The sequence below is a fragment of the Coenobita brevimanus genome, chromosome 91 (assembly GCF_032717465.1).
Source record: "Coenobita brevimanus isolate Jiangsu-jjx chromosome 91, ASM3271746v2, whole genome shotgun sequence".
NCBI lineage: Eukaryota > Metazoa > Arthropoda > Malacostraca > Decapoda > Coenobitidae > Coenobita > Coenobita brevimanus.
The window spans coordinates 528,630-554,778 of record NC_137044.1 but is presented as its reverse complement, the minus strand read 5'-3'; the positions used below and the strand labels follow the sequence as shown (position 1 = coordinate 554,778).

Here is a 26,149-nt window from a genome sequence, read left to right as displayed (position 1 = left end):
AGAGACCTTTGTCCTGCTGTAATTAACAGAGACTGATAATGACAGGAGTTGGATTTCTCTTATATTGTTTGACATTTGGACTCCCATTGTGGCAGTCTCCCATATAATGTACTGTGCTGTATTTGCATATATTGATCATCCATTGTCATAAGTCATGACCCTTAACTCTGCCCTTGGACTTTACTTTTGATCAAAAATTTTGAAGCGACCATCACTTGTTTCTACTTCAGCACCAACGCAAACCGGAACTCACAAACAGTCCATTCTGTCCTCACTGTAGTTCACTCTCCGAACCATAACACTTACTCATCTTATGTACCTCAAACTCACACAACTCATACAAGCCCTGACCACTTTCTGCCAGCCACTGTTAACTATTTATTTCCTGGATTAATTCCCCGGCCTTTTATTCCTCTGACTCTTTCCTTTTCACATTATTTCTAATTTTATCTTCTTTGTCCCCAAACACTATCACACATTTTATTCTCTCACTCTGTTTTCTCCGTCCATATAATATTCAACACTCCTGCTTTAAGATGTCCTTTTCTTCATTTTCTCCTCTCCAATTTCTTCTTTTTTCTTTACTATTCCTTCAATATATCTACCAGTGTGGTTGATCTGTTTTCTTCCTTTACTTGCAAGTCATTTTGTTTATCCTTCATTGTGTGTGGATAGATAGGTAAATATTTTGTAACTCCATGCTGCACTGTAAAGAAAAAAATATTGATAATAATAAAAGATGATGTGGAATTGGTTAGCCCTGTGAGATGGCTTGGATTTCAGAGATGTGAGGTGGCTAGGATTCCTGGGTCTTCAAATGATATTCGAATGATTTTGTGGGCCATTTCTTTGGGCATGTTGTTGGTAGGTCTCCCACTTTAATACTTTCTCTTTCCTCTGTTTCTAGATCATACCTCACCCCTTTCATAGTTAGGGAAAAAGGTAATGTTAGTGATTATGTGTTGCACTAATGGGTGGTATTCTGACCTTGCAGCTTGCAGCAGCATTGCGGAGTACTGATCCTGAGGCTTATGTGAGTCACTTACCAATACACCAGGATGGCTCCTGTAATGGCCTTCAGCACTATGCAGCCCTTGGCAGAGACAAAATTGGTGCCACATCAGTCAACCTTGCACCCTGTGATGTTCCCCAGGTTAGATACGAATACCTTAGAGCATTTTGTCTGACCAGCCTCACTACCTGTCATATTTTTGTCGTGATATGTTATGTAACTATATCATCTTTTTTGTCATAAATAACACACACATACCACATTGATTTTGACCATTATCATATAATTTTCCATGAATTATTGAACATTTATGGATGCAGCATACACCCCTCATATGGATTATACTGAACCACCAACTCTAACATTCATCATCTCTCACATGCTTTGCAACCATTGATCATGTGAAGATGTTTCTGAACATGTGATTTTGTGTATGACCTTACGGTGGTGGTTAAAACCATATGGTGGTGTTTTTGACTATGTGGAGACACTTATGACCATGTGCTGGAGTTTATGACCATTGTTGATAGCATGTTACATATCACTGTACAGTATATCAAAGTATATTTTCTGTAAGAAGGTTGCACTGTTAATTTAGCTCATAGTAGTATTGGTTGGTTGAAGAATGGGATGGGGGGACCTGATGATGAATGGATACAGTAGGGGAATAATGCCAAAAGGTTAAGATTCACTGCTCTGGATTTTCCTACTGCTTTCTCCGGGAGAGAAAGAGGGAAAAGAGTAAAGAGATTCATATTATTACTGAGCTACCATTTTTATTGTTGTTTCACTCTCCTTCCTCACCAGGATGTGTATTCTGATGTAGCTGCCCTGGTGGAGAAGGAGAGAGCAAGTGATGCAGAAAAGGGTGAAAAGATAGCTCAGGTGCTGGAAGGTCACATTAAGCGCAAACTGATCAAGCAAACGGTAATGACCACAGTGTATGGTGTTACTCGCTATGGTGCCCGACTTCAGATAGAGAAGCAGCTCAAAGGTATGTTTAGTTGGTCAGTTGTTTCTCAGTGTGTGGATATTCAGGTTTAACCCCTTCACTGCAAGAGGTCACTCTTAAACTTAGTAAAATTTTGTATTGATTGCAAGAACATTATAAAAAAGACATCATTGTATTGAAGGGGTTATTGGAGACTCCCTGTTATTGATGAGATTAATGGAGAGACTATTTGGTAATTCACTATGAGATGTCTCCTTTAACCTGACTCAAATCATTAGTTAATAGCAACAATAAAATTGAAAAGATGTACCTTAATGAGAGACTGGGGAGACAGAGGGAGACAGTTCCAGAGCTGACCTGTTGCATAAATGAAAGACTGGGAGTAACGGTTAACTCTTGCATTAGAGAGTTGGACAGAAAAGGGATGAGAGTTTGCTGCCAGACGAGTGCTACGCGCCCGTCGTAGAGGTGGAGGAATGCAAGCAGACAATTCAGAGGAGCAGTGACCATTAAAGTAGCGATAGAAAAGAGATAAAGATGCAACAGTGCGGCGAAGAGACAGAGGTACAATGCCTATATCACCTATATTATTGTCTGAAAACCAATATACTCTTGAACTACATATAAATTCGTACCAAATAGATAAATATCTAACCAGTTATGAATGGTTTGGAATAGCTACCCCTCTCATAGAAAACGTTTTCTCTCGAGCCTAGCCTGAGAGAACACGGTAATAAGGTATGAGTACTCTTACTTCTACCATATTTCTAAACTCAACTGAGCACTTTCTCTCTGAATTTTCAATGTTTCTCGTGAAAAGCGGAGGTTTTTAGCCAAAAAGAAACTTTTCAAAAATTTGTCGGGATTGGGGGGGGTCAGTGGTGAAAAATCTGCTGGGATGCGGTGAGTTAATTACCCACTAAGCCACCAGGTGCCATAGTTCAGTTATATGGTTACCACCCAGTGCAGTAAATGGTTTCCTGATGTACAGGAAACCATTTGGCTTGGCATAGTGTAGAATCACCTGTAAACAGAAGGAAGAGGAAAGAAAGAAAGAAAAAAGCAGAAGAGGAAGAAAGGAAAGATGGAAGGAGTATATATATATGTATGTATACTACATATATATATATATATATATATATGGATGAGTTTGGGAGAGTGTGTACTGAACAGAATCTAAAGGTGAATGTAGGGAAGAGTAAAGGTATGGTCTTCGAAAGAAGTGAAGTCAGTGAATGTACATTGAGGTTGGATGAGGAGGAAATGGGAAATGTAAGTGCTTTTAAGTACTTGAGTAGTGTGATGAGTAAGGATGGAAGTTTGGAGAGAGAAGTGTTTGAAAGGGTACAGCAAGGAAGAAAGGTTGCTGGTTCCTTGAAAGCAGTGATAAGAAACAGGGAAGTGAGCATGGAAGTGAAAAAGTTACTACTACCTTCCTTTTTCTCATTCCACCTTTGTGTCTGCAGTTCTGTGTTCCCACTTCTCTCTTTCCTTCCTTTCACTTTTTATAACTCCTCTTTCCACTTCATGTGGTTCTTCACTGAGTGACAAGCCAAATGGTTTTCTGTACAATACTGGGTGGTAACCATATTACAAATTTATGGGGTGAAATGGGGCTTGCTGTGGTGCCCATGTTAGACAACCCTGCAGGGGCGGTTGCATGCCTGTTGTTGATGGGACTGCTGTGCCAGTATACTGGGATTAATAACAACAACCCATCCCTTGTACCTCATAAGATTTATATTTGGTGTTGATTCTGTTATTGATAAGCATCCCAGAAGACAATCATTTAAGTCCTGTAGCATACATTGCTGGCACTTATGCAACTGAATGTTTCAACTTAGACATTATATTCTGCAAACATCATTGCTGATTTGATTCATGATGGATTGGTATACAGTAAGTTGGATGGCATATAGGCTGGTATGTTCTTGCTGTGTCTTTCATAGCCACCCATTTGCAGTGTATTGTTTTGTTGGTGTTTGTTTGCACTGTTAAACATTTATTTTATGATATCTTCTAGGTTAAAAGGTATTTTATTCTTACCGGCAGCCCTGGATAACTTCCCACAAGATCAGCGATGGGCAGCCTCTCTTTACCTGGTGCAAAAAACCTTCCTCTGCCTTGAGAAGATGTTCACCTCAACAAAAGAGATTCAGAACTGGTTCACTGATTGTGCCAAAATTGTTTGTCAGGTACCCCCAAAATGCTTAACTTTTCACTGGTTTTTATATACTGCACACTATCTCATTATTTCTCTTGGTATAAAAAATATGTAAAATTTCAGTTGTTAATCCTTTTAATTACCCTTTTTTATTTTCATAATAAAGTTTATTTGGTGATGAAGATTTTGGTATTCCTGATACAGACGCGAGGCAGGAATCTGGAGTACGTGACACCTTTAGGTCTACCGGTGGTGCAGCCCTACAGCAAGTACGGCATCAGTGAGAAAGCCTCCAGAGCCATGCTTCCATTAGCATATTCACAGGATTTTTTCATGTAATTATAGAATCGTAAAGTTGGTTTACCAGTCTTCTACCTGAGCTGATATGTAAGAGTTGTAGGAGTCTAATGTTTAATCATTTAATCTCCAATTGAAATACGCACTCAGAGACATTTTTATTCCCTTTTAGGTAATTTTTATAGTAAAACTGTCCATCAAGCTGAAGTAATACATGATGTAAGCTACTGAAGCTAGCACTTTCAATAGCACTTAAGTATAATTATTCATTTATAGTTTGGCAGTGGTTTTAACCCATTAACTGCTCTATACAACCTGGGCTGTTCCGAGTGCGACTGCTCAATACAGCCCTGGCTGTGCAGGTGAATTTCGAATATAGTGCCATGGTGACCAAGGCCGACCCATGCAACCATGTTTGAGCCTTCAGAATCGAAAAAGAAAACAAAAACCATACATTCCAATAGGGAATCAGACACTTCGATGTTCATCCATGGCATTACCAAGGTAAGTATTGAGCTAATATTTCGTTACTGTAAACATTGGCATGTGTTCTATCAATTCTTAACAAAATTTGGCCTTTGGGAAAATTCATTTTTACCCCTATGTCTGCGCATCACGGACACCTCCAAAAAACCGCCATGCTCAGTTAGCGGGTTAAGTAGTGGTGTGCTGTACTGGCATGGAAATAAAAGACTTCTGCTTTCTGTATACCCATTTCATGTTTACCGTTTTTCTTCTTTTGTTTGTAATTTTCTCACCTTAATCCACCCTTGGAACACGTATGACTTGCCTGGAAAAAATTAGAAAAACTTACTCTGGGGTCCATGTATCTTGGGATTAGTTGTTGCAGTCTTTACACCCTCCGCAAAAAACCTTGATCCCATCACCCCTCTGAGACCTATGAAAATCACATTTAAGGTAAGATTAGCTCCAACCGTCTCCCGAGTTAATCCGGCTGTTAATGTACATCTGGCAATACCCTGGACATTCCCAGACTCACTGAGGCGGGAAACTGGCCAGTGCTGACAGACCTCTCGTCAGGGGAGGATGTATGCTGTTGATGCTCTTGCAGCTTAAAGTCTCAGTTTCTTACCTACGTCTTCCTAGCATTATATTTTCACCTGACATATTCCAAGATGCCTGGAAAGTACTGGACTGATGTAGAAAAAATAAGTCAAAAATATTAACTCTGATAGGTGAAAATGTCACTTTAGAAGAAATAGCCAGGCGTACAGGACGTGGAGTTGCAACCATCAAGCACCTAAAATCTGCAGCTGCTGCCAACCCTGACTCACAGCTTCCTGCCAGGAAACACATCCCAGGACGACCTAGGAAAACTACAATTGTAACTGACAAGCTTTTAAGGTGAGAAGCACTCAAGAACCCACGACTGTCTGCAGCTGAACTTAAGAAAGCTCATCCTGGTGTTCTTGGAAGTGTGTCAGAGAGAACCATCCAACATCAGTTGCAGAAGGACCTCGGTCTCCCTTCACACTCTCCAGCCAAGAAACCTCCTCAGACTGAAAGGATGAAGTAGAAGCGACTGAAATTTGCCAAGAAATTTCAGCACTGGACTTTTGAAGACTGGTCCAAAGTTCTGTGGAGTGAAGAGTCCGTGTTTCGTTGTGTAACAGTGCGTTGAGGGCAGGTGAGGAGCCCACTTGGGGTCAGCCGCTATGACAGCAGGTTCACTGAAAAAACAGTTAAACTCCCTGATCATGTAATGATTTGGGGATGTTTCAGTGGTCAACTTGGGCAAGGAAGCCTCTTCTTCTTACCAAGAAATGTAACAGTGAATGCTGATCATTACATTGAGGTTTTACATGATCATATGCTCCCTTTTTATGAAATCCACAGGTGCTTATTTTTTATGCAGGACGGTGCACCATGCCACACAGCCAAAAAAGTGAAGAAATTCCTTCAAGACAGTGGAGTCCAGGTTTTGGAGTGGCCAGGATACTCATGTGACTTGAATCCAATAGAGAACTGTTGGTCATACATGAAGAGGAAGCTTCCAGACTACGACACAAGTTCTGTTCCTCGTCTCATCAACTCATTGAAGAACATGTGGCTTTTTGACATGGACTCTGATTACTTCAAGGACCTTGTAGCATCAATGCCAGGACGACTCCAGCTGGTTATAGAAGCTAAAGGAGATGTCACTAGATATTAAAACAGAAGAAATTCAGATGTTTGTTTTGTTATATTCCTGTTCTGATATGTCATGTTGAAGTTTTCTTCCTAAGTACAGGAGAGTATCAAGATTTTTGCAGTGGCTACAGCTGGAGATGAGTTGTTGACAGTATTAATCCCTGTGGATGCAGTGAGATTCTAGTTCATTAAAATACGAAGTTTGTAATTACAGTACAGTAAAAGTCCTCGCATTCAGCATCCTCGGGACTAAGCATGTGCTGAAAGAGCAGAAACTGCCGGATGACCGGGAAAACCTGCAGTCATGGTCAGTTACCCCAATGCAATTACAGTGTCTAGCAAGTATTATTGGTCAACCATAAGCACTAAATTGGCCTTCTGTTTCGTAAAGTTGTATATAATAGAAGAGCTTACACCGAAATCTTCCATTATCTTCTTCATAGGAACACCCACCTCTAATTTTTTCAATAATTCAATCTTCTTGATGATAGTGATCACCTTATGAGTGCATTTTTTCACAACACCAGTAGGTCTTCCGCTATGTAGAGGCCATAGCGTAACACAAGGACAAGAGAATGACCGTAAAATAACATGACAAAGTTTCCAAACTTTTATAAGGTCCTGCACACAAAGCCAGACAGTCTTGAGTCATGATGGCTGATGACGCATGCAGGCTTGGCAAGCAGCTTCAAAAGTGCTAAGTACAACTTTAAAACGCACTAATCTATGGGTGAACTGTTCAAACTGTCACGCTAAATTGGACTTCAACACTCACAAGATATAGAAGAAACTGTAATATTTAATGGCGTTAAATTATGAAAAGCACTAGGCCTAGCTCCAACAGTGCCAAATTGGCTGATCAGCTCAGCCTATGTGCCTGAAGAGCAGTGAGATCTTGTAATGGGACTACAATATTAATGAAAACTGCCGAAAGACTGAAAATACTGCTCCGTAAGACCAGATGCCGAATGAGAGGACTGTTACTGTAATGGCCAGAGGGCTAATGAAGTTTGACAGAGGCCTTATGCTTTGAAATCAAAGCAGTTGTTCCTCACCAGTGTCGAAGCTGTTTGTTGAATGGGTCACAGAACCCCAGATCATTGGTTATTTGGCTGAAATGTGAAGCTGAAATTTTAACTTGAAATGTAGCAGCATGACTAGCTTGACATTCCATCCATGTATTTCATCCCGCAAAAAATACTTACACTTTAATAAAATTGTATGTTGAGTCATGAAGCAGTATCATAATATGAGGGTCTTTGGAAATAATTTAGATTGAGCATCTGCTCTATTGATCATGGTTACTGGGAGGTTCTTGTTGAAAGAATTTCTGTATTGTAAATTTATTTATACCTTGGTTATCACTAATTAGATTGATTTTGTTCCAGGCAGCCAAATGTCATGAAGCAGAAAAATGCATTTCCTCCAAATTTCATCCATTCCCTGGACTCTACACATATGATGCTGACATCACTACATTGCCAGCAAGCTGGGATCACTTTTGTGTCTGTTCATGACTGCTTCTGGACACATGCACCATCTGTTGCAACAATGAGCAAGGTCTGAATTATTTTAATGACTTCTGTTATTTTACCTCCTGACCATCATGTATTAATTTGTAGCAGTTTGTATTTTGACTGTTACAAGCATGTTAATTTACTGTATTTTCCTAGAGAGCGCATGAGCTTTAGTTTGTTGGAGAACATCTAAGTGATCCACCTTAGGCAGTGCATCAGAGATTAATGATAGATGAATATTTTTTTGTAATGTATTTAAAAAATGAGTATGTGAGGAAGAGAGGTATTGAAGTTGGTGAGGCTGAGGGACTGACCCGCCACGTCCCGTTGACATATATATACGTCCAAACGTTTTGTCACTGTGAGTCCCGTTGATGTATATAAACGCGCCTTAATTGCAAGGTCTGTCATTTGCACATTTTTCAAATTACGCGCGTGATTTTTGGTACATATACACAGGACACCTTCTATGAGATGCCAGGCAGGGACAATGCCTTACCTCGCATGCCCCCCCCCCCATGCCACTGACACAGCAATTCACCTGTTACCAGTGACCTGGCCAGTAAAGACATGTCGTTCCACGGTATGAAATTCAAGGCCAGAGTGATTCCCCAATCGATGACAATGTGGAGGACAAAGTTTACGTAGCATTAGAGGAAGAAACAGTAAGAAATGATGATTAGGTAGTGTTGCCAAAAAAGGTCAGGTATGTTGATGTGTTTGGTGATTGAAACAATGCTTCTATTGCCTATATTACTGTGTGAAAACCAGTATACTCTCATGCTACATATAAATTCGTACCAAACAAATAAATAAATACCGTTTATGAGTGGTGTGGAATAGTTACCCTCCCATAGAGCCTGTTTTCTTTGGAGCCAGCCTGATAGAAAACCCAGTAAGGTAAGGGATACTGTTACCTGTATTCAGTATTTTAAACCTCAGGTGAGCAATTCCTCTATGAATTTTTGATGTTTCTCACCAAAAGCGGAGGTTTGAGCCAAAAAAAATTTTGTTCTAAAATTGGTCAGGATTGGGGGGAGTCAGTGGTGGTTGTGGAAAATCGGTCGGGACAGGATGGGTTAAAATGACGAAGATTTGTATAAACAGTATATCCATCCCGTGACTTCATCTCACTCTAGCAGTAACTTTCTGCCTCCATGTGGTGGCAGGATCTGGAGTTGAATTCTTGAATTTAAATATTTCTTTGGGGATATGAATCAGGGAGAAATAGCCTCAAATAATACCAATCTGTCTCATGCCCTCTCCCTGTGCCATAGGAAGTATGAGATTGAGTGGAAATGCAATATTCTTTCCGATCCTTTGGGATGATAGGGAATAATTGAGCACTGAACATTTATTTTATGAATTATTATTAATACTGCCTTTGAAGTGAAGAACTAATGCAGTTTCAGGAAAAGATAATAATCTGTTAGAAATGAAGATGTTATAATGTATTCTTTGTACAACTGCAAACTTTTTTTCCCCCCCTCAGATCTGTCGAGAACAGTTTGTGGCTCTACATCGAGAACCCATACTTGAAGATCTTTCCAAGTTTCTTCAGGAGAAGTTTGCCTTGTCGTATCAGTAAGTACTCTGTCACTTCTTTACTTGCACTCTGATCATAACAGTTACCCAGCTTAGCTTGGGTAAGGTATATTCAGTACAGCCTTGACTAACCCAGCCCCACCCACTTGACCAGCCCACCCTCACACACTCACTCCACCATAACAGTGCCATGTCCAATGTAGCCAACTCATCCTTCCATTTACTCACTGACCCTTCTGGCTAAACCAAGCAAAATAAATCTGCAGTGTTTGCCTACATAACTTCACTTCTGCAAACTCAGAAATTCTCCCTTTACATGGGGTACATGGCCAGTATTGGTAACAGGTACACATCCTTGATACCCATGTTTTCACTAGTTCTTTCCTAATTGTACAATTGCAGACAAGAAAATTGATAAACAGGAACAGTTATGGAATTATTGTATTACATTATTTATAATGAGGGGTGAGAGTGGAAGAATGTTAACCATTAGAAGTGAGGAGCAGATGAAAAGAGTACAGAACCCTCGCATCCAACACAGTAATATTGTCATGCACAGGTCCCGTGTTGGACCAAAAACGTGTTGAACAAACAACAGAGCTTATGGGGAAAAATGAATTATGTCAGCAACCCTAGGAAAAGTCACCTTAAATAACTACCATATACCTATACATATGTTGGTACTACAGAAATTGTAATAAGTGGTACTGTACTATGAATGATAAGTTGATACTAACCTTTTAGGATAGTGTTGGTGGGCTTGCTGGGAATGGAAGGTGGTATCCGAGACTGTAGGTAGTCCTACTGGGTCCCTGGAGGATGGCTGCTGGCGTCACTGGCGGGTAATGACTGCTGCTTCTCAACCTTCCTCATAAATCCTTCGACATTCCTCTCCCCTTTCTTCTTTCTCTCGATGATTTCTAGCTTGGTGGCCTGAGGGAGGTGCCGCCGCTTTTTGAGGTTCTCAGAAGGCTTCCTAGGTATCGTGAGTAGGGTAAAATGCAGTAGCAAGGGCAGAAGATACAACTAGAAAAAAGCACCATCCAATGCGAATTATGCGACTGAGTGGTGCTGTGGCAGGAGCAATTTAAACAAAACATCACATGAGAGCAGAAGCGTTTTTAATTGGGCGACATCACGATCACGTCACAATAGCGAGTTAAATCCGTTAAATCCGATATCTGATCTATCGAGGTCCATTAAAGTGAGTGTCTGCTGTATATGTAAATAAGAAGAGATGAAAAAATGAATTTTGAAAAGGATAATGGGGCAAGATGCTGAAAAACTTTAGCTCCTTTATAACACTTTCAAAAGTAAAATGGGAGAGAGAGAGAGAGAGAGAGAGAGGATAATTTCAAAGCATGATAGGTTTATTCATAGCATAGATGAGGAAATATGTGAAATTCTGACCAAAAAACCTCAGTCAGCACCTATGGATGTAAGGAATTGCAGTGATAGTTACCAGGCTGACTGTTAACTGAAAGGTAATGTGAAGAACATTGCCTGTGAAGTTGAGTCAGGATTCTGGGGGCTTGAATGGTGAGCGAATGAGAGTGTGGCTCGTTTCGCCGGGCATTCTGTCGGCTAGTTCTCCGTCTATCAGGTTTTTCTTGCTTTCTGAACCCTACTTCATTCCTGGGTGGAAAAAAGAGGTTGGAATTCATAGTATTTTTAGTCATATTATTATTATTTTTTTTTTTTTTAGTTGTAATGGTAGTACAACAGTATTTAGGTAAAGAAGAATATTTACCCATTCAAGTCACAGAACATGTTAACATATTATTTAAGCAGCATTTGCCACTTCAGAATCTTCTTTTCTGTTTGTCATAATTTTATTTTCTGTGCCTCATTCCATCTTTGTGCATCACTAAGGGAGGTGCCGCCGCTTTTTGAGGTTCTCAGAAGGCTTCCTAGGTATCGTGAGTAGGGTAAAATGCAGTAGCAAGGGCAGAAAATACAACTAGAAAAAAGCACCATCCAATGCGAATTATGCGACTGAGTGGTGCTGTGGCGGGAGCAATTTAAACAAAACATCACATGAGAGCAGAAGCGTTTTTAATTGGGCGACATCACGATCACGTCACAATAGCGAGTTAAATCCGTTAAATCCGATATCTGATCTATCGAGGTCCATTAAAGTGAGTGTCTGCTGTATATGTAAATAAGAAGAGATGAAAAAATGAATTTTGAAAAGGATAATGGGGCAAGATGCTGAAAAACTTTAGCTCCTTTATAACACTTTCAAAAGTAAAATGGGAGAGAGAGAGAGAGAGAGAGAGAGGATAATTTCAAAGCATGATAGGTTTATTCATAGCATAGATGAGGAAATATGTGAAATTCTGACCAAAAAACCTCAGTCAGCACCTATGGATGTAAGGAATTGCAGTGATAGTTACCAGGCTGACTGTTAACTGAAAGGTAATGTGAAGAACATTGCCTGTGAAGTTGAGTCAGGATTCTGGGGGCTTGAATGGTGAGCGAATGAGAGTGTGGCTCGTTTCGCCGGGCATTCTGTCGGCTAGTTCTCCGTCTATCAGGTTTTTCTTGCTTTCTGAACCCTACTTCATTCCTGGGTGGAAAAAAGAGGTTGGAATTCATAGTATTTTTAGTCATATTATTATTATTATTTTTTTTTTTAGTTGTAATGGTAGTACAACAGTATTTAGGTAAAGAAGAATATTTACCCATTCAAGTCACAGAACATGTTAACATATTATTTAAGCAGCATTTGCCACTTCAGAATCTTCTTTTCTGTTTGTCATAATTTTATTTTCTGTGCCTCATTCCATCTTTGTGCATCACTAAACCCAGGTATGTTAACAGCGGGTCTGCTTACACCACTCTCATTCATTAGATATTAACCCGTGCATTGCGAGCCACAGCTAACCTTCCAGTGGCCGTGCATCACTCCTAATTACTCCACCCTTATGCAAAGTTACGCATTGCACAACGCAAAGACGGAGAGAGAGAGAGAGAGATTTTTTTTTTTTTTTTTTTTTTTTTTTTTTTTTTTTTTTTACCAGATGATCCCCTGGATGTTTATCTTCAAGTTTAGATAAATAGAGATTATACTGTAATAAACAAAAATTATCCATCCGTCCATCATCCAATCCTGTGTCACCCAATGAGGAGCATAGGAACCTGGGGCTAGGCTAGTTGGTTCTGACATTTAAGACGAGAGTGACTAGCCTCACTCATCCCTGTGTGGCATTAGCCTATGTGAGCAGAAAACCCCAACCATCCCTTGGATATAAACCTACACAGGCTCAATCCAATAGGAGCACCTCAATTACCCACTAAACCACCAGGCACCATAATTTGGTTATATGGTCACCACCCAGCATAGTAAATGGTTTCCTGGTGTATAGGAAACCATTTGGCTTGTCACTCAGTGTAGAGTCACCCATAGGGAGAAGGAAGAGGAAACAATGAAAGAAAGACAGACAGTAGAGGGAGTGTAAAGTCACCCACAGGCAGAAAGTGGAAAGAATGAAGGAAAGAAAGACAAGAGGAAGGAAAGAAGAGAGGAAAGGGCTAAAAAAAAAAGAAAAAAATCTTCGTTTTTTTGCACACCACGGGGTGGGATTAAAAAAGGTAATTGCGCAATCCACAAGTTAAAAGATGACTTTTCTGTCTCATATTTCTCTTTTTGATTTGTGCATTTTTCCTGTATCAGATATCAGTCACACTTTACTAATGCTTGTACTTGTCATTGTGATTATTTATGTCTTTATTTATTTTCCAGAGAATTTGCTCATGATGGTTCAGCCCTGGACTCGGCCAAGATGAAGCTGAACAAAACTTTACGTAATGTTCCACCTAAAGGAGAATTTGACATTACTGGTGTTAAGAACAGCACTTATTTCTTCTCTTAATTTTTGCTGTATGCATATCACTTGGTACTTGTTTTTGTACCTCTAAAATCGTGTAAAATTTTTTGAAGTATGGCTGCCACAAATGGGTACGGGTATACCAGACATAAATAATGTAAATTTTAGTTTATTAACTATGTTAAATTTAGTGGGAAGATGCAAGTGTCATATGATTGAGCCAGTAGAAACTTAAATAATAATAATAAATATTGTACTTTAACCCCTCCCCCCAGTTCACGTTTATTTACGTGTATGTAGGTCATATCGGTTCACGTAAATAAACGTTTTGTCATATCGTGCCATTGTTTGCATAGTTGCCCTACCCGGGCTGGTTGAGGTTGCCAACTAGGCCTATGTCATTCCTCCACATGGCTCACCATTCCCTCAGTGGCAACCCTCATGTACTCCCGCCACTACCCCCCCTCCCCCCCTGCCAACACCACCACCAGGCCCCTCACACACACACACACACACACACTCAGCCCTCCTTCCTCGACTGTGCATCAGTAAAATGGTAAGTCCATGTATTTGTTTGATATTCGTAGCTTGCCCAACTATTTTGTAAGACTGAATTTGCAGTTTTCAGAAATTCACTTATTACCAAAATAAACCTACGGGGGGATTACAGACCTCCCATTAGGTACCTGGGGTGGAGAGGTTAAAATAGAGTGGTGTATAACAGTTGTGTATATAATTATATGTATATATGTAGTGAGAATCATGAGTCATATATCGGTATTGTTCTTTTAGTTATGAAGAATAAATTAATATGGACTTTTCTTGAACTAGGCTGTTTCTTTACTTCATCCACCCCACGTTTAGTTAATAATAATCAGTTATACTGTTGTTATGTCAGGTTTTGAACTCAGTACATGTGTCATAAGTACAGTTACCTCTCAACTACATGCCATCACAATATCCGGCCTAACGCAATATCTGGCGCAGCAATCTTGGCTCTATTAAAGAAATATTGGGCAATTTTTATGCAACATCCAATGCTGAAATGGGACTTAATTGGTGATCTAATGCAGCATCCGGTGTTGAGGGGTCTTAAGTGGCTCGTAAGCAGTAGCCAACCGATGCAGGGGAAAATCCCGAAACGCAGGAGTCATTGAAAGTGCTCGTTATGTGCGAGCCAATCAGAATCCATCATGGGCGTGGCTTATCTGGCATGCCAAGAATTACTGCCTTGCTTTCATTCTCACCCACGGATGTCATAGAGTTAAGACGTGCCAGTGCACTTCCACTCTTCTGACTGGTCGCTAAACCCTGGTGCTTTGACTAACTCTGTGGCATCCAGTGTTCAAGCTGCTGTACTGTATTGTATTGCAAAGCTAATGGCCTGTCAGTGCAGATGTCTTAGTGCTCTGTTGTGATTGTTAACCTAATCCTGTGCTGTATTGTGTACTGTACTGTCATGTTCACGAGTATTAACCCCCCAGTGCTGTTTCTCCCCTTCAGTGCCAACACTTGGTGAGTACATACAATAGTACACTATGTACAGTACCAGACTACTGTACTGTATCATTACTGTATTTTTTTCATCTTTTACTCATGGTAAAGTTTTTAGGACAGAGGGTCGAGATGGAGAGAATCACAATACCCGGATCAAAGCCACATGTTGCACCAAATATGCAATATCCGCCATTTAACTTTAATTAGCATAGGGCTTGGCTGAATTACAACTGATAATTGAGAATATACTGTATTAATAATTCAGGTGTGTGTGTGTGTATTTATCTATTTGTAGTGTACAGGAATTGAGCTAAGCTCGTGTTGTCCTGTCTCCATATCTACATTTATCTAGTCTAGTTTTAAACACATGAATGTTCTTTGCCTGCACCACCTCTTTGTGTAAGTCATTCCAAATACTTATGCTTCTGTTCGGGAAACTTAACCTTTTAAGATCATTAAGACATCTACTTTTCCCCAACTTGAAGTCATGACCTCTTGTTCTTCCATCATCCAATACAAACAGATCCCCTCTATACACCCTTTCCTATTCTCTTATATTTCTAAATATCATGATCAAGTCACCTCTTTCCCTTCTCTCGCGCAGTGTTGGTAACTTCAGTTTTTCCAGTCTCTCCGCATAGGTGAGTTCCCTTAAGCACCGTATCATCTTCGTTGCCATCCGTTGAACCCTCTCTAGTTTATCAATATGCTTCTTCAAATGAGGTGACCATACCACAGCCGCATACTCCAGTCTTGGTCTTATCATGGTTACTATCAACTCCCTCAGCATTTCCTCATCCATATAGTTAAAAGCCACTCTCATGTTGGTTAGTAATCCATAAGTTCCTCCAATGATTTTGTTTTTATGCATTTCTGGTGACACGTCATCCTGAATAATCACTCCCAAGTCTTTCTCATCTTTTCTTTTACAAATTATCTCACTGCCCATTATATATGTCCAGTGTGGTCTTTTTTCACTCATTCCCATTTCCAATACATGACAATTCTTGGCATTAAAATCCATTTTCCAAGTCTGGCTCCATCTGTAGAGTTTGTCCAAGTCCTCTTGCAGTTTTTTACAACTATCAGTACCTTCAATATGTTTCATGATTTTAGCATCATCTGCGAACATACTCATGTAACTATTTAAACTGTCTGGTAAATCATTTACATATATCAGAAACATTATTGGGGCTAAGACAGAGCCCTTGGGTTCTCCACTAGACACGTTTCTCCATTGGGAAACCTTGTCTCTTGTAACTGTTCTCATCTGCCTTCCTATCATATAATCTTCCATCCACTTTAACAGTTTCCCATGCACCCCTCCAAAGGTCTTCAACTTCCACAGCAGTCTTCTATAAGGCACCCTGTCAAATGCTTTCTTGAGATCAAGATAGACACAATCTGCCCATCCCTCTCTCTCTCTTGTATGACATCTATTACCCTACTGTGGAAACTTAATAGGTTAGTAACACATAATCATCCTTCCCTAAAACCAAATTGTCTTGGTGTTATCACTTCATTTTCTTCTAAATACTTATCCATCTTTTTCTAATAATTTTTACTCAAAATTTTACAAGCAATACTAGTAAGTGATAGAGGTCTATAATTGAGTGGATCTTCCCTATCTCCTCCCTTGAAGATTGGCACAATATTTGCTCTTTTCCAGTCTTTAGGTAACTGTCCATTTTCCAGTGAGGTCTTGATGATAACATAAACAGGCCACACTAACTGTTCAGCACATTCCTTCAGGATCCATCCAGCCACACCTTCTGGGCTCATTGCTTTTCTTAAATGCAAATCCCTCATCAGCTGCAGCACCTCATTCATGTCAACAGTATTTTCTTCCATTTCCGTCATCCTGGGTTCTATTTGAGGTTCCCTAAATTCCTCTTCCAACACAAAGACTGACTGCAGTTTGTTATTCATTATTTCACACAATTCTTCTTCTCTTTCGTATGTTTCATCTACATCCCACAATCATATTATACTGTCCTTAACTTTCATTTTACCATTTACAAACCTATAATATAATTTTGGCTCTTTTTTACATTTAGTTACAAATCTTTTTCTTACTTCCTTTTTTCTTCTCTCTGCCTCCTTACATATTCATTTCTTACCTGCTTGCACACCTCCCAAGCCCTTTCACTATACCTTCTCACTTTATTCCATGCTCTTTTTCTTGCCTCATGTGCCATTCTACATCTGTTGTTAAACCATTCTTTCTTCCTTTCCATAGCTGCGGAAAATTTGGGGACATATTTACTATCTCCTGTTTTATACACTTCTATCAAAAACTCATATTTCTCATCAACATTTGTGATTGTATTCGTTTTACTCTAGTCTGCATTTTGGAAAAAGTTCCTCAGGGAAGCAAAGTCTGCCTTCCCATAGTTGTATCTATTTTCTCTGTGTTTTTCATCTCTTTCTCAGCCCTTACTCCCACCACTTCCGTCTCGGTAACCAGATGATCACTTTTACCAAAGGGGCATTGGTAGGTTATGTTCCTCACATCATTTGGGTCCTTTGTGAATACTAAGTCGAGCCTTGATGGTTCATCATTACCCCTAATTCTTGTATTTTCTTTAATTACTTGGGTTAGCATGTTTTCCATCACCAATTCCATTAATTTATTTCCCCATGATTCCTCATTGCTCCCAGCATCCATACTTTCCCAGTCAACTTCTCTACAGTTGAAATCTCCCATTATTATTATTCTATTTCTTCGTTCAAGTATCATCTTTAGTTTAATAATGGATTCTCACATTAACTGTTCGTAATATTCTTTTGTCCGTGCCTTAGTTTTGAGAGGCATATATAATACTATTACATCTATTTTTTCACCATAACTGTCCCCTATTTCAACTCCCAAAAGTTCAGCCATGGTATTTTCAATTTCTATATTTTTTGCTCTTAGGTCATTACTGGTTAAAATTATTATACCTCCCCCAAACTTGCTTTCTCTCTCCTTCCACCAAATATTATAATTGCTCCATCCAAATAGTTTTGTATTGACATCTCAGGACAATTTAGTCTCCACCAAGCAAACGGTTTCAGGTTTCTTTTCATTTTTATAGTCTCTAATTTCCCCTTTCTTAGATTACATGTCGTGTATGTGCAGGCCGGTGGATACACACATACTGTACATACATACAGTTAAAGCATACAGAAGTTTTGATTATTTGACTGCTAGAAGGAGAGAGAGAGAGAGGCATACACGGCGAGGGGGAAGCGTCGGATTGAAGCAGAGGGGGATAAGGGATAAAATGGCTGGGAGAAGGGTAGGGGGTTGAGAAGAATATGGGAGTCAGGAAGGTGGTGGGGGTGAGGGGTGGGGAGAGCAGACAGGAAGCGCACATGGTAATGGCGGGAGCGTGAAAGGTAACGTGAGCAGGCGGGGCGCGAGCAGGGAGTGGAGGGGGGAGCACTTAATAAGTGGAGTTGAAAGGATGTGAATGGGATGTGGAAGGTGGGTGGATGGGGTCGGAGGAATGGGTGGGGATTGCAGGGTTGGGAGGGAGGAGCGATGGGGGTGGGAAGGGACTGGGGGAATGAGAGAGGGTCAAGGGGGTAAGTGAGGACCGGGGGGATGAGAAGAGGCCAAGGGGACGGGAGGGGTTGCATGGCGTCGATAGGGTGGGAGGGGTGATTGGGTTTGGGCGGGAATTGGAGGGGTGGGCTTGGATAAGACAGACAATGGGATGGGCGGTCTGGATGGAGTGGGGGAAGAAGGATGGAGAGCTGGTAAATAAACACACACACACACACACACACACGACGTATAAGGACAAGGTCTGTGTGTCTATCGGTCCATGTTAGGTCCACTGCAGGACTGGACCTTCTCGGAGGGAGAGTGACGGCCAGAATTAGCCTTTTCCCCAACTGCCGAAGTGCGATTGGGGAAGTGATGTCCGTAGGAAGTATGATGCATGTAAAAGTCGAAGTTTTCCAGTGGTTTTGTGTGTGTGTGTGTCAGTCCATATGGACCGTATTCTAGGTGGTGTAGAAGGTTTCGCACCTCCTCTTTCTTGGTGATTTATTTTGGATACATCTTTACACCGGCTTTCATGCTATTTATATCGCTGTAATATCGAGATAGCTCACTGCATTAACGGACAAGATATTAAAGTGTAATGTGCAGAATAAATCGCTAAGAAATAGGTATTACGAAATCTCTAAAGCGACTTAAAATTCAGCCTTAAGTGCTATCGCTAGATCCACCAGTGTGCGAACGTAGACAAGCATATGGTAGGACATACTGTAGTCCGTTCAGTTTTGCTTGACATCCCCAACTTCTTTCAGCTCAACTAAATGGCCAAATGTAGTCAGACTGGAGGCTAAATTTGACTAGCAACCATGGAGACTCATCCTCAAATTTCACGCAAACATGACTAAGTATTCAAGTTTTTAGATTGATCAAGTTCCATCAGATGAAAACAACCCCCCGTAAAATGTCAAGGAGAGCTGGTACTGTGGATGGCGGAATAATGTCAGAATCTCGAACAACTTCTTGAGACTCACCAGACTGGCTATAGTTGCAAATGTCTAATAATACCAACATACCTTGATTTGCTTTTATATCTACATAAAGTAATCTGGATGAATTCAGCTGAGTGCACGGCAGTAAATAAATTAATCGACTTTTTTTTTTTTGTAGGCCACATCATATAGTTCAAATACAATGTCTTGCGTAGTGTAAATTGAATCAAAATAAATCTTACCGGTTAATGCATGTTGTTGCATCCCTCTTGCTTATGGCTTTTTGACCACTGCCTTTTGACTCGTAGATACCACTAAACATGAGAAAACACTTTTTTGCTTTTTATTTTTGTTGCTATGTACCGGCATAGTACCAACTAGCAGAGTAATATTTTCATCATGAGCCGTAGGGTAATTAAGGGAAACGTAGGGTAATTTGAGTGTCTAGGATGGAGAGGTCTTTGGGGTTGGCAACACTGCCCGTGTGACGTGCTGCCGGACCCCGTCACCCCGGTACGCAGGAGAGGGGCTCTTCTCTACGCAGGGTGGGGATTGCATGATGAGTTGTGGCTCGGTTTCTAAGGTAAGTGTTTCGTGTTCCTGATTAATTATATTCTTAGATGAAATAATAGTTTATGTAGAACTTTTTAATTAAACTGAGGTAGAACTAAACATTTGTAGGATTAAGCTTTCCGTCTTCATTTTCCAACATGGCGTTTGCAGCTACTAAGTTCTCACTTCGATTTGCCTCCATTTTCTTTCCCTTTGGAACTCTATTCCGAATTCTGAAGAGCACCGCGGTAATCTAGAGATTATTTTCGGATACATTCAATCCCTCTAGTACGTAAAAGTATCTTCTAAGCTTAAAAAAAGACGACAAATGATCGTGTTGAAATCGACTGTGCATAGGGGTCGCAGCACTTTGTCAGTAGCGATTTTGGTGTTTTTCCAATATTGGTTTGTGGTATTTTGTATAGTTTAACATAATCTTAGCTTTCATTCCACGTTCTAGAGAGGATATATAATGCAGAGTAAATCGCAAAGGACAAAGGTAACTATAGCCATCTATTTGTTTATATTATAGTTTTGAATTTATCTTCAGCCAGTAGTAGTATATTTTATAGAATATTTTAGGATGATGATTTCGAGATAAATTTTTACAAGTTGCCAATACACCTCCCGGTTGTGCAGTATATTTTTCTGATAGTTTTTGACGTGATTTGAGTGATTTTGACCTTCATTTTTCTCGGATATGGTTCATTTTGCCTCCTTTCCAGTCATGAACTTTGACTAGATGAGGAGGTGAAATGATGCATTTTCTACAGAAAATGAAGTAAAAAATCACTCAAATCGCATAAAAAAACCACCATAAAAATATATTACACAACCAGTTAACCTAACCAGACCAAACCTAACCGACAGAAAACGAAGGAAAAAATCACTCATATACATTAAAATATATATATATATATATATATATATATATATATATATATATATATATATATATATATATATATATAAATATATATATATATATATATATATATATATATATATATATATATATATATATATATATACTGCTCAACCGGTTAACCTAACCAAACTGACCTAACCTAAACTTACCTAACCCTCTGCAGCAGAATGCTTACCTTAGAGATATGATGGTCCAGGACGAGGGTCATCTGGGTCATCATCGTCTTCCTGGGGGGTCTAAAAAAGTTCCTCTATAGTCTTAAACACTAAAACCACACTGGATCCGTTTCTTGGTTTTTGCCTATCTCTTGTACCGACTACAGTACCACCCAGTCAGCTTGCGCGGGCCGATTACACTTGGTTCACAGATTACACACACATCCAAAGCCACTACAACACTACAACTACACTTGCAAGCACTTCTCACCCTACAGAGAATCTCTACCAGACAGCCTAAGCCCCTTGGTAGACATATATTGGCTGTATCGTCCCGACTTCGGTCAGGATAGGCCGGTCCTGCAGTGGATACTCAAACGGCTGATGATATATCTATATATATCTATATATATATATTGCCCCCTGGGGGTAGGGGGGTTTTCAAGAATACTCCCCCAGTATCCCTGCTTGTACAAGGCGACTAAAAGGGTTGGTGGAGGGTTAGTGCCCCTCCTCGGAAAACAACTACAGTAACTAAAAAGTCGAACAAGAAGCCTCGGACAAGGACTGACCAAAAGAAGACGACCCAGAACCGGACAAAGGACATGGTAATTTTCTACATGGAATGTAAGAGGTGTGAATGATGAGGTGCTTGAGGATGCGAAAGTTGATGTACTGTATGTGGAGTAACTGAAACTAAATGGAGAGGTGAGAGTGTGAGAGAATTGGAGTATGGATGGGGTATATGTGCAGTAGTAGGTGAGAATGAGAGGACAAAAGGAGTGTGTATAGTTGTGAGTAACAGATGGAAGAAGAACATAAGAGAGTATGGATCAGTTGGGTCAAGGATTGTGTGGGGAAGATTGAAAGTTGGAATACAAATGTGGGCAATTGTGTGTGTGCTTGTGCCAACGCAAGATCGTGCAAGCAGAGTGAGAGAAGAGTTCTGGACAAATGTGGAAGTGTGCATGGAAAAGTTTGGAAGGAATGAGAGAGTGTTTTTGATCAGTGATATGAATGGTAAAGTAGGGAATGTGAAGGTGGATGGAATAGTTGGTGAGTGGGGTGTGCCTGCTGAGATAGATGAGAATGGCAGTGCATTAGTGGACATTTGTGCTGGGAAGGGGTTGGTGATAGCCAATACCCTCTTCAGGCATAAAATGATCCACAGGTATATACATAGCAAGTGATGAGAAGGGTGGGTGGTGAACTGAATGAAAGGAAGGCAATGATTATGTGTGTGTGGATGAAAGGATGCAAAGATGTGTAATGGATGCAAGCACTTATAGAGGTTGTGGGAGATTTCTGACGACTACATGGGGGTGGCACTGTCATTTGCAGTAACTTATAAAACTATTTTCCACTGTTCACTTATATTTACGTTCATTGCTTTCACTTGCTGTTTACACAATATTTACATTTCCACTTGCACTGTTTTACTCACCAGAAAGATCGTAGTCACTCTGTATCATTTGTCAGCCCTTTACCTCTTTCCACATGAGGTTTAGTAGGGGGTAGAGGTCACAGGGCCCTTTGCATGGAGCTAAAAAGCAGCGGAATTTGACAGGCGCGAATCCGACGTACTTTCACCTTGAAAGATGACAGTAAACTGATACTGGTGGCCTGCCTCTAGGGGGAGTGCAATACTGCCAATGTCAGCCTTGTGACACCTGCTAATATATAGCTATGAAATGATTGGCAGGAAATCTAGCCAATACATAATAAATTATGTAGTTCCAGGTGAATGTAAATATCACTTAAGCTTCCCCCTTCCCTCCTTATATATATTTTTATTACGAGAATAGATTATACGGCATATTTCAAGGGGAAATAAACAGCGAAAATTAGCGAACGAGTGCACGTGAGGTGTTGTCAGGTGATAATTAGCCAATTCCAGGTGTATGGCACTCTCACTTACCTTATTTCTTTTTTGTATGTATTATTTGGTATAAGAATAGGGCATAGGGCTTATTTCAATGGATGAAATCAGTGGAAAATTCCAGGGAAGATTTACCTAGCATAGAATACAGTGTGGTGGCCTACAATAATTAGGTAGTTCCAGGTGAATGTAAATATCACTTAAGCTTCTCCCTTCCTTTTCTTATATATACAGTATTTTTATTACGAGAATAGATTATACAGCATATTTCAAGGGGAAATAAACTGCGAAAATTAGCGAACGAGTGCATGTGAGGTGTTGTCAGGTGATAATTAGCCAATTCCAGATGTATTGCACTCTCACTTACCTTATTTCTTTTTTGTATATATTATTTGGTATAAGAAAAGGGCATAGGGCTTATTTCAATGGATGAAATCAGTGGAAAATTCCAGGGAAGATTTACTTAGCGTAGCACGGCTAGGCAGGCAAGAGGAGGATAATGGAGGGGAGGTAGGGAGGGGAGTCACGAACGGGGAGAAATGGCTAAATTGTTAACAATGGATGGGAGTACAGATGAGATTAGGAGTGCTGACTAGTGTTGGACATTGGCAGTACTGATAGATGATACAAGCCACCACTTGAAAGCCCGGGCGAATTCAAAATAAGACAGAATCACAAAAGTGACGCCCAGTGGTATGATCCCTTGCTCCCAAGCGTCACGAAAGTGATGCCCCGCGGTTAAGGGGTTAAAGACTGAATGATGAAAAAGAGGACTTATGTACCTAGGAGGAAAATATGGAAACTGAGAAACCAAGTAGTAAGGGTTTGCCTTCTATAGTGAGATGAGGAGAGTGATGGCTGAACAGGGAGCTGTAGACAGAGGCGTTAATGAACAGTACAGAGCCCTCAAGAACAATCTCTTGAGAGTTACTGATGTAACATGCAGTCGGACAAGGGATGTTTGTACAGCCAGGCAGAGGAATTGACAGGTTATAGAGTGCCACCCCAAGAATGCATCCCTCTAATCTTTTAAACTCATTGTGTCCAGGCATCTCAAAATGAACGGATCATGAATTTGACCCTCTTATCTTATTTTCGTTGAGCTTCTAGCCGTTAGTTCCTTCTTCCTTACATAAAAAAGAGAGAGAACACCAGTCTATCACAAAACAGTCCTTCATACTTTTTCTGTCCCCATTCTGCCCTATGTTTGCCCTGTAATCATTTATTCCTATCACCAGGGCCCTTTATTATTTACTTGATTCATTTCCTTATATGCTGCTATCAGAGGCACATGTTGGTGCTCCCTTAAACCCCTCAATACATTTTTATTGAATGAGTAGCAGAGTGGCTAGCAATACTGGTAGAGAGAGAGAGAGAATAATACAAAAGGTAAAATGAGTACCTAGGAAAGTTGTGTGGTTACCCAGATGATAGAGTGCCCTTGTTTCCCAGGATTGTTTAGGAAATGTCACAGACACAAAGGTCAGTTGCACAGAGGAGCACTGCAGCATAATTATCTCTGTATCTATCAGACTGTCTGTCAGGCTGTCCGTTTATTCTTCTGTCAATCTTCCTGTTTATCTACCCAGCCATTTTTTGATCCATTATTGCCCCCAGCTTTACAAACAGATAGGGAGCTGTACTTGGTGGCCAAGTGTAGGGGTCGGAAGGAAGGGGAAAAGCTAGGACAGAAGGAAATAGCTTACTAGTAAAATGATCGGGGTTGGGTAGGAGGTGGTGTTCCATAATTTTCAAATACCCCCTCTAAAATATGGAGATGGTCTGTCTGAGTGAGGAAATAGCATTGGTTGGCTAAAGAATCAAGTCTAACCCATTAGGTGACCAAGGCTGACTCATGCAAGCATGTTGGAGCCTTTAAAAATGAAACGATTATGATTATTAGTTATTATTACTATTATTTTTATTTATTATTATTATTACTACAGATTTCGCAAATTCTTACTGCCATGTAATTAAACCTTACTGTTCCCTGGTTATATTGTTCTTGCTGCTAACCAGATACTTTTGTTAATCAAGGTTTGGAAGGAAAGGACTAATGTGTACTATTTTTTCAGGTGTGTTAATTGACCCAGCTGTGGAAACTGCCAACAGAGACGGAGAAAGGGGAGAAGAAAGCCACAACCAGCTGCCAAATTAACACCAACCAGCTGCCCAATCACGGTAATACCAACCATCTGCCTCTGCTCAGGTAAGTGTCCTGTTGTGACTTTTTTAAATTTTGCCAAAGGGACCTGTAGTATGGGGCCTTCTGCTCTTGTCATAGTATACTTGCTACCACCAGACTCTTTCATTTATATTAGGAGACGGCCATCATTGTGAAGGAATCTATCTACAACCCAGTTTCCCACTATCTATCTGTCAAAACTGCCATCTGTCCTTATTCAGTGCTGAGTTGTAACAAAAGATTAACACAGGAATAAAGCCAGTCATGAAGAGTTCGGTAAATAATGCAGAGCCGTCGGAATTTCTTGTTCTGCTGGGAATAAGGAAGTACTTGAGGGACTATAACCAAGGAATTGAGCTAGACAGATGATGTAAAATGGATTTGTTCATCTTAGGTCTTGTGTACTAGTAGTAGTTCAACCCCAGGCACAGCAGAACATTATCCCAGTGGACTGCAGGCTGAGTTACCCTTCTGTAGTCCATCATTCTCCTCTTGCGGGATAGGTGTGGCATTGAGAAGTGTAAATGTAGTCAGGCAGCCCTCCCCCCCCCATCCAGCACCAATACACTAGGGGTTAATTAAGATCCATATTGAACTCCTCCACAGACAAAAGGATTATATAAGTTATGAACACACTTGAGATTATCTCCTAAAACCTTGTCTTATTTTCAGGGTCCGTCTGTGTTACTCAGGCTGCTGTTCCTGCAGTTGCTGTGTTGGTGCTGCCGTGCTGGAGGTGATGCTGCCATGCTGGAGGTGATGCTGCCGTGCTGGAGGTGATGCTGCCATGCTGGAGATGGTGCTGCTGTGCTGGAGGTGATGCTGCCTGCTGGAGCCGGCGGTGCTGGCTCAATTATTCTCGTTATGCTGTGGCTATACCCAAGGGTGGTTGGGGTTTATCATTAACGTAATGCCACTCGGGGATGAGTGAGGCTGGTCACTCTCATCTTGAATGTCGGGACCAACTTGCCCAGCCCCGGGCTCCTACGCTGCCCATGGGGCGATA

At 40.5% G+C, this 26,149-nt stretch overlaps 1 protein-coding gene across 1 annotated transcript in view; it reads left to right on the top strand.

Annotated features, from left to right (window-relative positions):
* The window catches only part of PolrMT (mitochondrial RNA polymerase), a 44,759-nt gene extending 30,788 nt beyond the window's left edge, over positions 1 to 13,971 (top strand). The window contains exons 14-20 of the mRNA XM_080281778.1: positions 995 to 1,153; positions 1,820 to 2,006; positions 4,017 to 4,159; positions 4,333 to 4,463; positions 7,965 to 8,136; positions 9,586 to 9,677; positions 13,384 to 13,971. Of these exons, the coding sequence (XP_080137904.1) occupies positions 995 to 1,153; positions 1,820 to 2,006; positions 4,017 to 4,159; positions 4,333 to 4,463; positions 7,965 to 8,136; positions 9,586 to 9,677; positions 13,384 to 13,513 (1,014 nt within the window). The 3' untranslated portion in view covers positions 13,514 to 13,971. The remainder of the gene's footprint in view (positions 1 to 994; positions 1,154 to 1,819; positions 2,007 to 4,016; positions 4,160 to 4,332; positions 4,464 to 7,964; positions 8,137 to 9,585; positions 9,678 to 13,383) is intronic.
* Positions 13,972 to 26,149: the final 12,178 nt, after the last annotated feature.